Source organism: Ursus maritimus, unplaced genomic scaffold (assembly GCF_017311325.1).
Source record: "Ursus maritimus isolate PB19 unplaced genomic scaffold, ASM1731132v1 scaffold_23, whole genome shotgun sequence".
NCBI classification, from domain to species: Eukaryota; Metazoa; Chordata; class Mammalia; order Carnivora; family Ursidae; genus Ursus; species Ursus maritimus.
The window spans coordinates 35098031-35110046 of NW_024424786.1; the positions used below are offsets into that span (position 1 = coordinate 35098031).

Consider the following 12016-nt stretch of genomic DNA (forward strand, 5'->3'; position numbering starts at 1 on the left):
TCAGAATTAGTCTAATTTTTATGACGAAGTTCCACTATTAAACATAAGCACAAAGCGAAGCAAAACTTCTAAAAGCAAAAAACACTAAAAAAATACCCAGTTAGTTCTGTTGTATGAAAGACGAACAAAATTAACAGAGCCACGTTTTAACCTACTAAGTACCAGATTTCTAAAACAAGTGAAACGTAATGTGAAAATTTAGCAGAGCGGAAAAAGCTAATGAAACTACTAGTACAACTGGCTCTTGAGCATCAATGAGGAGGCACACACACTTTTGAAGGCTAAGACTGTACTGTTGATTTCCTAATGAGGATGTGATGTAATACTGGAGAGCCGCTGTACGAGGGAAGGGACAGGCTGACAAAGGGAGTGCAGATGCCAGAGTGAACGGGCAAGCCTGCGCGGCGGCAGGGAAGGGAGGTCACTAGAGGCAGAAGAGGTGTATCTCACAAAGGACAACTTCAGGAGAGGGGAAGTGGCCCCACAGACAGAGACACGGGGGGGAGGGCCAAAGAGCAGCGATAAGACAGTAGTTGGGGAGCGGTGGGACATCTGGCGTGCGAGCCGGCAGGGGCAGAGCAGGCAGGGATGTCACGTGGAGATTGGGCGCTACGGGGCCGAGAGGGTTGCGTGCGGACAGAGGGGAGTCTTTCCCACCGCCTGAAAAGACTGCGTTACTCACAGGAGTCGCGGACTCTTCTTGCCCTGAGCTGGAGGGGGCTTCGCGGCCTGGGACTGCTGCCCTGGGGCGTCGGGAGGCCTGGCGCTGGGCTGCTCCTCCGCCGACGGGATACTCGGCCTTCCTCCGGCGGAACACAGCGGCGGCGGCGGCAGGCCGCAGCGCCCGGCCCCGTCCCGACCTCCTCCCCGTCAGCACGCGGCTGCTAGTGGTCCCCGCAGCGCCGCCGCCCAGCCGCCTCAGGGCTGTTGTTGGGGCCCTTGGGCCGCCTTGGCCGCCGCCAGCACTCCCCTTCCTGGTCTGCTGCTCCGGGGTCTCGGCTCTTCCGTCTCCCCCGGCATCGGGGCTCTTCCAATCCCCACCCCTCGTCCCAGGCGGCGGAGGCGGAGGCGGCGGCGGCCGCGGCGCTGCTCCCCCCGCCCCCTTCGCCTCCCGGAGCGTCCGGCTCAACCACTCAGCGCCCTCTTCCCCCTCCCCTCCGCCCGGCTCCGAGGGCGCCTTTCGGCGGCGGCGGCGCCTGCGGGGACCACTAGCAGCCGCGTGCTGAGGGGAGGTCGGGACCGGGGCCGGGCCGCTGCGGCCGCCGCCGCCGCCGCTGTGTCTCGCCGGAGGAAGGCCGAGTATCCCCGTCGGCGGAGGAGCAGCCCCAGCGCCAGGCCTCCCGACGCCCCAGGGCAGCAGTCCCAGGCCGCGAAGCCCCCCTCTCCAGCTCAGGGCAAGAAGAGTCCGCGACTCCTGTGAGTAACGCAGTCTTTCAGGCGGTGGGAAAGACCCCCCTCTGTCCGCACGCAACCCTCTCGGCTCCCGTAGCGCCCACTCCACGTGACATCCTGCCTGCTCTGCCCCCTGCCGGCTCGCACGCCAGATGTCCCACCGCTCCCCTGCTAGCTGTCTTATCGCTGCTCTTTGGCCCTCCCCCCGTGTCCTCTGTCTGTGGGGCCACTTCCCCTCTCCCTGAAGTTGTCCTTTGTGAGATACACCTCTTCTGCTCCTTAGTGACCCTCCCCTTCCCTGCCGCCGCAGGCTTCGCCCGCACTCTGGCATCTGCACTCCCTTTGTCAGCCTGTCCCTTCCCCTCGTACAGCGGCTCTCCAGTATTACATCACATCCTCATTAGGAAATCAACAGTACAGTCTTAGCCTTCAAAAGTGTGTGTGCCCCCCCCCCATTAATTAGCTCAAGAGCCAGTTGTACTAGTAGTTTCATGTAGCTTTTTCCGCTCTGCTAAATTTTCACATTACGTTTCACTTGTTTTAGAAATCTGGTACTTAGTAGGTTAAAACGTGGCTCTGCCAATTTTAAGTGTCGTCTTTCATACAACAGAACTAACTGGGTATTTTTTTTTAGTGTTTTTTTGCTTTTGTAGTTTTTGCTTGTCTGCTTGTGCTTATGTTTTAATGTAGGAACTTCGTCCTTAAAAATTAGACTACTCTGAAAGGAGTTACTCTATTACCTAGAGATAATGGAGGGACCAGGAACATACATATTTTAAATAGTTAGTATTAAAATGTTCCTACGTTGAAAATACTGAAGTGCATGTTTTTGTAAATTGTAGAAATTAATCATATTAGGACATTGCATTCGTTACTGAAAACATCATTTGTGTCTTGAGTTTTAAGTGCCCCTATCATAGAGATTATGGCAAGATTTGGCTTATATCAAATTTAAAACTTGAAACATACCTGTTCCAAAATTAAGAATTAAGTCTGTGACTTGCTTGCCTTAGAAGCTTCTCAGAAAATTCAAAGGTATCATATTGAGGTATTAGTTGTGCTTCAAATTTTTGAGTGTTATTTAAGTTAACATAATTTAGAGAATTTATTTTGTAAAGTACAGTTCTGTGGACAAGAAAGATCTGTACTTACAAATCACTTGGCTGCAGTTAGGATTCTAATTGCTATAGATGAATTTCACAGTCACAAAAATTTTAAGATTCTATATATTTCATCTCACCAATTTGAAAGGAGCTGTCATTATCCTTACTTGGATTAAATTCCTTGAACAAATTCGTTAAACTGCATGTGCCTTACTTTAATTATCTGTAGGAAATAATGTTAATCCTTATGAGATGAATTGGTGAGAATTAAGTATAGCATGGGAAGCACTTAACACAAAGCCTGGAACATAATATATACAATATTTGTTAAAAATTACTGTTTTGAGTGGTGGTAGAATGATAGAGATATAAGTGGTGTGTAGTGATTTTCACGTAAACGCTGCAGCATTGGAATTTTTCTTTATTGATTTCTGTTGCCATACCTGGGAAGGTTAATAACTTAATACATTTTTTTAAATGCCCTTCCATCCTCACTTACCTATTTGAGAGTAAAATATGCCTAGATTTCCTTGCCACATTTCCCTCCCACTGTACTACCAGTTTTACCTATAGAAATGATACCTTAGGATAATGACACCTAGTGCAGTAGTTTTTTTCCATTTCATTGTTTGTTTGTTTGTAACTCTTGGGAAAAAAAGTACTCAGGAGTCTTTTTATTTCTACGTTATAAATGTTAAAGCAGTTGAACTTGGATGAAGATGACTCAATTAAATCCCTTCAGTTTTTTTCTCCACGTTATACCCTGTGGGGAGAGAGAGAGAGTCTTAATTCTTAGTGTCCCTCTCCCTTTCACATCCAATATAAAAGATAGTAGTGTTCTTTTACCTTCTCTTAGCCTCAGAACTGTCTCTTGATTATGTATTTTAAGTTACACAGTTTTGACAGATTGTTAAAATAAATTTTCATAGTGATAATTTATTTTTTACATGTTTTCGGTTTACTGCATGCCCTGGAAATCAAAAGAGTTCTAAAGCATTTCAGCTAGGTAAATTATGATTGAGCAGTAACTGGGCCTGGTACTGTGGTTGATGGGCTTTATAAAGGTAAATGAGACATTGCCCTTATCTTCAAGGACCTTGTAGTATGAAGGGAAGATGCATTAGATTAGTGGAGGTTTGTCAAACGTGTACGCATGGTTTACAGATTTTCAAAGTGATAAAGTAAACTTTAAAACTAAAAGACATTTAGTTTAATCCTTTAAGACATTACATGAGATTTTGAGTATCAGTTTACTGAATCCTGGTCAAGTACCTTCTGACCTTCTCTATTTTCCTAACAACATGTGACCCTTTTTAAAAAGGAAGTAAGAGATTTAGCTCTATCTTAATTACTTGTTCTGTTAAGGTTCTTTTACCATATCCCACCATTTCCTCCTATAAATTCTCAGTAATAGCTGTTTCAGCTACATTTGTTTCTCTCGATTGAAGAGACAGCAAAATGTACAGTAGTTTAAAAGGTCAGTAAATACAGAGGTTTGGTTGGATTGATTGAAACTTCTTTTTCTGCTAGAAGGCAAAGTAGTGCAGTGGAAAAAGCATTGGACTATATAGTCAGAAAGTTTCTGGTCTCAGCCTTCTACTCAGTAAGTGACCTCGGGCAAGTCACTTCAGTTATTTATTTATTTATTTATTTATTTATTTATTTACATTTATTAATTAATTATGTTAGTCACCATACAGTACATCATTAGTTTTTGATGTAGTGTTCCGTGATCCATTGTTTGTGTGTAACACCCAGTGCTCCATGCAATACGGACTTCAGCTCTTTAAATCTGTGGCTTCATCTATAACTGGTAATTTGATTTGTTACAAACATAAATGTGTGTAAATGATAATAAAGTTTGTATACACACTTATGTTTATAACAATGTTTTCATTTGCATTGAAACATTCAAAAGTTAATGAAAAGAGCAGGAAATCCTTGTGAAAGGAAATAATTTTTTAGTGCATTTGCTCAAGAGAAAGGCATAAAGTTAAATGCTTAAATCATTTTTAAATTAAACTTAAAGCCAATTATGAGGAAATACAAACCAAATTTGAAGAAAGGTTATGTATGTCAGTACTGCTAAAGAATTAGGCTCATCATTTGCTGTATTTTGATAAACTCCAGAGTTCAGATTCTTATATTTTAAATGCAGATGTTTATATACATGTCTAATTTTAAATGTGTATGGTACCAATTTTTTCTGATTCATGAAGTTAAAATACCCATGCTTTCTACTAATATGGAAACTAATTGTTAAACTAAGACTAGGTTAAATTGCAAAAAGGCTTCTTTTCATTCTACCATGATAATCCTCTGCATTTCATATCCAATGCATTTCATATAAAACTTCAATAAATACTTTTTTAAACTTCTAATTTAGCTATTGAGTAACCTTATTGGCTAAAACTGTATTCTTAGAGGTACTCCTACAGGTTCAGGTGGGTTCCAAATGAAGGAAACAAATATTGCTCTATTTTCTGGGATATGGAATTCCGTTTTTGCTTATTTTCTTGCTTAAGGTAAAATGGAAGTAAACCTTCGGGTGACAATTCCTTGCTATATCCTTTTGTAAGGAAAAGGTGAATGTCATGGATAGTGAGAATGAAAAGGAAGTAATACTCTGAATTGAAACAGCCTTTGTGGCTCTTTGGAGAAAATTCCAGTTGTATAAGTTTAAAATTCTGAGTTTTCCTCCCAGGGCAGTCAGTGTGGTAATAGAAACATCTTCCCATTCCAAAAGGTTTTTGGAGGGAAGTTTATTGTGTAATGTTTCAAAATTTAGGTATTATATATGTACTTCTCTTTAGAGTTAAGATGATTGGTTGTTTTGTGTTAATTATTAATTGGGACATTAATGATATAATTTAAAATAAAGTAATACCCAGCTTTTAAAAAAGTGGGATGAGAAAATGACAGCTGTTCTTTCTAAAGAGAACAGAATTTGTATTGGCGTTGGTTCTCTATTTGTTTGGGTATTCTTCTGTAACATAACAGTCCTCGTTTACATCAGGTTTACTTTCAAAAAAACAAAATAACAACAACAACCCAAAACTTTGTACCAGCTCAGAGGTAGCATGTGACATCTTTATAATAAAGATCCAAGACCTGTGGACTTCTGAATTTGGGTAATGGCTCTAGGGTAGAGGTTCATTATGCTGTGCTCAACAGTTATGAATGAAGTGTTACCAAATTAAAAACATGAGAAGAACATTTTTTAACAGTTTATAACACGTTAGACTCTTTACTGTTGCTTATTTGTGAAGTACAAGTTACATTAAATTCTGAGGTCCAGTCTATTGCCTTTGTAGAAATAGATTTTGACTTGGGTATAACAATGAATAATTTGGGGTTTTCTGTTAGGTTCATTAAATTTTTATTCTGAAAATTGTCAAGTATACACAAAGTAGAAAAAATAGTACAATGAAATGCCCAGTATTTACCCTAGATTTAGCAGTTATCAAGATTTTGCCATGCTTATTACCTTTATCTCCCTGTTCCCCCCCCCCCTTTTTTTTTGCTGAAGTATTTTAGAGGAAATCTCAAACTTTATTTCACCCCTAGCTACTGCGTTTGGTAAACCAAGGACATTTTCTTATATAACCACTTAATATAACAAAATCAGCAATGTTTTCTTTCTATTTTTTTTACACTTAGAAACTTTTTGAATGATACTGTAGCTGTATGCTGTCAGATATGATAACTATTTAAATTTACATTAATTAAAATGAAAAATTCACTTCCTCAGTTACAAACAGGCTGTTTCAAGCACTAGTAGCCACATGTGACTGTCATATTGGACAGTGCAGACATAGAATATTTTCATCACTGCAGAAAGTTCTGTTGACCACACCACTCTAGATGCTTTCTGCATCACTCTGAAGACAAACCTGAAAGAGATAAATACCTGTGTTTTAGGAAAGTATGCAAGATTGTTCATTTAATATTTGGTTCTCATTTCTTTCAGATGTGTAGACAAAGTTACAACTGACAAAGGTAAGACTTGGTCATTCTTAATCTATCATGTATATTAACACTGATTATTTTATGATCTGATAGGAAATAGAGTGAGCTTCAGCCTGATAATTCAGATCATTTCCATTTAAAAGTGACCTTCGTTTAGTTAAAAAAAATAATAATTGGAGTAGTTAGAACCTGTTTAGCTAATAGGTTTGGGCTGGTGAAACATTTTGGCATTATTTGGAAACCTAATAATGGGAAATCAGATTATTTAATGTCAGTTTATTACAATTTGTTTTTAGCTATTTGCGTTTTTAGTTAAGTAATGAGAGGAATGATACACAACACAGAGAGTAGAGCGTAGACAGAATCTTGGTACTGGTAGACACTCCAATTATAAATGCAGTTTGAAGAATGCAGAAAAAAGTGTTCTAAGATTGCAGCCTGGTGAACAATTAAATGGGATCATTTGTATGTATTAAATATAGTCTTTTGTTTATCTGGATTACAAAGGAAAGCTAATGTCTACCTTTTTCTTTGTAAACACTTCTTTAAAAAGATTACATTCTGGCTTTGCAGATTGGGTTATTAAAATTGCCCCTAATATGCTGGGCCTGTTGCTCATTCATTATTCATATAAAATATATTTGTATTTAAAAATGCTATATTTTTTCTAGTTATTGGCTGCATTTCTTGATGCTAAATTCAGATATGCAGCATCCTTCTTAAAACTTGAACAGATATACTCCTAAGCATATTTCATTTATTATGTGTAACAGAAATCTACTTAATAACTGGGGGTTGGCCAATTTATTATACATGTGAATGTGTTTATATATAAAAAATTAAGATTTTTTTTCCCTTCACAAAGAATGCTTTGAGAATATGTAACATATATAACATGCATAAGGCAAGTTTAAAACCTGGATTTTAGGGGCGCCTGGGTGGCTCAAGTCATTAAGCGTCTGCCTTCAGCTCAGGGCGTGATCCCGGAGTTCTGGGATTGAGCCCCACGTCAGGCTCTTGCGCTGGGAGCCTGCTTCTTCCTCTCCCACTCCCCCTGCTTGTGTTCCCTCTCTCGCTGGCTGTCTCTCTCTCTCACTCTCTCTGTCAAATAAATAAAATCTTTAAAAAAAAAAAAAAAACCGTGGATTTTATGCTACTTAGAAAAATGGTACTGTGGTTGGGAACCAGTAACTTGAATTGGTGGCTGCTTTGTAAATAATTAGCTATCGGTGATCAGGTTTTTTCTTTTTCTCTGAATTTTAGAATCTGAGGCTAGTATTTCATAGTTTACTAGGCAGAAGTATTCTAGGCAAATTTTTTGTGTAGAAAACTTTGCATGACTAATTTGTCTAACAAATTTTCAGTTTTGTTGCTGCTGTTACTTGAAAAATAGGGTATGTCTGCCAAGAATGGAAGGTCTTGTGCTCCTTATTCAGAGATCATTTTGAAATGTTATGATGTGATGAAAATGTAGAGACAGGTGGCAATCAAGTACCAGAGCTTTATTAAAACAAGACAAAACCCCCAACCTGCCTTTATCAAGCTAATATTACTTCATGTGTCTAAAGAGTATGTATAAAGAAATTATTTGGGTTGCCTTGAGGAGAACTGGGAGGATGTGTTGGAAATTTTGAATCCCCGTTGGAGGTAAATTAATTGCTCTTTGTGTAGATGCCTTAAACCAGAAAAGTTGGCTTGTTACGTAGTTGTGCAGCTGTGGCGAGATTAAAACTGCATTCTGGGTAACTTCAATCTCAAAATCAGTCCTGCTCTGATTCACTCGTTAAATGCTCTGGATCTAGGGTTAGAGCTCAGGGTTTGAATTCAAGTTCTGCCTTTTATTGCAAATAATTCAATACCTGGAATCCAATGAACACGCAGTAAAAGGTAGCTGTAAACTGTTGAAAAAATACTCTCCAACTCTCATCTTCATCTCTTTTGGTTTATCTATTATGGTAGCTGTTCAACTTTGACTAGTATATAGGTACATAAGAACTGATTGATTCTTAGATACATTTAAACAACTAGATCAGGGAATAAAGAAATGGAAGCTGTGGTGGTCACTTTTTCTTGTGCTGTCTTAGAATTCACCTCAATTCTTCCCCTTTTTCTTGTCACTTCTCAGAAAGTTGTTCTGTTACTCAGGAAGAGTTTTCATGTTCAGTCTACTGAATTTTAAATGAAGTAACTTGTACTTTTTTCAGAGGTTGGTTTTTTCAAAACTTTGAACAGATTTTGATATTTTCTAGAGATAGTGACTAGCTCTCTGTTTCATGAATATGGACAAGATGTTTTCAGGTTTGTTTTTTTTTCTTACTTAATCCAAACGACTTGAAATCATATACTTTCCTTCAGTCAAAAATAAGAACCTTTGACATGTTTGAACAAATAATTTTGCTCACACACAAAAAACAACTTGGTGTTGTTTTAAAATTATTAAGTTGCCAAGTGCCATGTTCGTTCTTCACACTGAAGTAATAGTGGTCCCTGTCCTTGCTATATTTAATCCTGATGGGTATATACAAAAACAAATGGAAATTTGCAAAAATAGTGTTTATTAATTCATTGAACAAGTAATTGTTGAGCATCCCATTATGTGTCCAGCACCATTCTAGATAATAGATTGTGCTGATAATCAAATCAGTGCCATTAAACACTTACTTGATTAAAATAATGTGATATAGTGTTTGATGAAGTTACAAGTCAAGGGAAGATGTCTTTTGAGAAGGTGACCTTTGAGCTGAGACCTGAATATGCAAATAGATAGCCAGATGAAGAGCATCCCACACAGAAAAAGCAAAAAGGGGAAAACTTGAAACATGAAAGCTTAGTTTACCACTGCCAGAGGACTATCATCATCACAGTAGAGCTTCCAAAAGTGTTAGCAGAAATTTTGAGGGATGGAGCCTCGCACGGTCCTTTTTAACTTGGCTTTATCTTTTCATTCTGTTTTCTGTTTTCAACCAGTATTAGTCTTATGGTAATGAAGTATAGTGATAGTTTGCCTCAGTGTATTTTATTAGTAATTCTAGTGTTACTTTATCCACTAATTTTCTTTCACTTTCAAATCTCCAACTAAACTGCAAGATAAAGCCTTATTAAAAAAAGGAGACTATAATATCTTAATGTTTACTAAAGTGAGTTTCATGTGTTTCATGGAATAATGAGTATTAGAGTCAAATGTGGTAGGTGCTTGAGTCATCAGTGTGCTAGTTTATTTATTGCAGGACCTCTCAAGAGGTTTCAATTGTGAGAAATAAGCACTATAAATACCAGGACGCCTGGGTGGCTCAGTTGGTTAAACGTCTACCTTCAGCTCAGGTCATGATCCCAGGGTCCTGGGATCAAGTCCCACATTGGGCTCCTTGCTCAGTGGGAAGCCTGCTTCTCCCTCTGCCTCTGCCTGCCACTCCCCCTGCTTGTGCACACTTGCTCTGTCTCTGACAAATAAATAAAATCTTAAAAAAAAAAAAACCAATATAAGTACCAAAATATGCAGTAACTACCTAACTTAATTGACTGTAAGATAGCCTCCCCACTTTTTTTTAAGATTTTATTTATTAATTTGACAGAGACAGACAGCCAGCGAGAGAGGGAACACAAGCAGGGAGAGTGAGAGAGGAAGAAGCAGGCTACTAGCAGAGGAGCCTGATGTGGGGCTCTTACTGGGATCACGCCCTGAGCCGAAGGCAGACGCTTAAGGCAGACGCTTAACGCAGACGCTTAACGACTGCGCCACCCAGGCGCGCCCCCCCCCACTTTTTAACGGATAGTTCATAAAATTAGAATTTGTGGAAAACATTTTGAATCACGGGGTGCTTGAAAATTTGTATTTTACTCGGAGTCTCACCTTTTATTCAAAATAATTTTACTGTTTTTAGTTATTCTTGTTATGGATGGGATAGTAATATTTAGAAAAGTTTGCCTAGACAGAGTCATCAAATAAGCCTAGACAGAGTCATCAAATAAGTTCATAACAGATCTGGGAATTTACTTACATTGTTCAGAGCTTTGACTATTTGACTGACTTAGTTTGTAATCAACATAATTCCTGAAATATTAGCTTGTTTTGATATTTCTTTCCTGGATCAAATCCTCAGTTTTTGTTTTCATTGATCTAATTTATAGATAATAGCTCTGTGTTCCTTTTTTTTTTTTTTTAAGATTTTATTTATTTATTAATTTGAAAGAGAGAGACAGCATGAGTGGGGGAGGGGCAGAAGGAGAGGGAGAAGCATACCGTTTGCTGAGCAGGGAGCCTGCCATGGGGCTCAATCCCAAGACCCGGAGATCATGACCTCAGCCGAAGGCGGACACCCAACTGACCGAGCCACCCAGGCGCCCCTCTTTCTTAAAAAAAATAGCATTTATTTACTTTTAACAGTTTTTATAGTTTTGATTTCATCAGAATATTTCATTTTTCCTTTGTTGGAATACCTTGGATTATTTCTTATTCTGTCATTTCCAGTACCCTTAAACAATATTTGTATTATTCTTAAATATATAGAACAGTCATTTCCACCTGTTTTTCCCACTCCATTGAGAAAAATCTAACTTTAATTTTTACCATTTAGTTTCTGTATAAAAGGATGATGAGAGAAGTTACTCAGGGCTTCATCTTCACAACTCTTTCTTGAAAGATTTTGAGTCTCCTTGCCGATAACCTGGTTTCCCTAGTTAAAATAAAATCCTACTGGTTTTGAATAGAAGTGTTCTGGAAGGAGATTCACTAGGTTAAAAAAGGCATATACTTAGTTTCAGTCTTAACTCTCAATTCACTTTTAACTGAAGCATTCTTCACAAATTAAATGAGACGCTTCTGAAGTTGGCTTAAATAGAAGTTAAAAAAGAGAGCCTCACTTTCCTTGACTTAATACTGCTAATGTTGGAATATTTCGAAATGGACTTTACTAATTATTTATGGGAAACAAAGCAGAGCTAATTATAGAAATACACCTGATCAGGTTTCAGAAACTGGAGTTTCTGACTGTTAGGATAATGTTTGTATCCAAATGGCTGACAGTACATAGCATTTTATCTATCCTCCTTTCTTTCTAGGCCTTTATCTTAAGGTAGCCCGAACTATATTATTTCTCTCAGTATGAGAAGGATCTACTCAGACATCTGGTTCCTTGTTGGGAATGTCCCATGTCCTTTAAACCGTTCTTAGTTCAAGTATGTAGACCTCCTGTCATTCTTCCTCTCTGTTCTAGTTTTCTAAGAAGCAGAGACATGCCTCACATATATGTGGATTGTGACATGGGCTTAGAGAGCGCGTGGGTTTATCAGCTCACTTTAGTTATGGGATGTTTTGTCATTCAGATAAACGAGTCTTTCCCTTACATAGAAAGAAATAACTTTGTAAAATTTGCCTATTTTGATTCAACTTATATAGAAACCATCTCAGACAACAGTTGTAAGTTTATTTTGTACTTTATAGTAATTATTTTATATTGAGATCCAATTCTTGCCATAACCACTTGAGAGGTGCAGCAGAATGCCCTGGGGGAAGAAGACTGAAGCAGGAGTGGACAAGAAGCTCAGACGAAAAG

The 12016-nt window shown here is 38.8% G+C and overlaps 1 protein-coding gene across 1 annotated transcript in view; it reads left to right on the forward strand.

The window, feature by feature from the left end:
- The first annotated feature begins 588 nt into the window (after positions 1–588).
- ZFP91 (ZFP91 zinc finger protein, atypical E3 ubiquitin ligase) overlaps positions 589–12016 on the forward strand; it is a 46856-nt gene continuing 35428 nt past the window's right edge. The window contains exons 1-4 of the mRNA XM_040638763.1: positions 589–625; positions 685–1068; positions 1173–1416; positions 6466–6494. Of these exons, the coding sequence (XP_040494697.1) occupies positions 589–625; positions 685–1068; positions 1173–1416; positions 6466–6494 (694 nt within the window). The remainder of the gene's footprint in view (positions 626–684; positions 1069–1172; positions 1417–6465; positions 6495–12016) is intronic.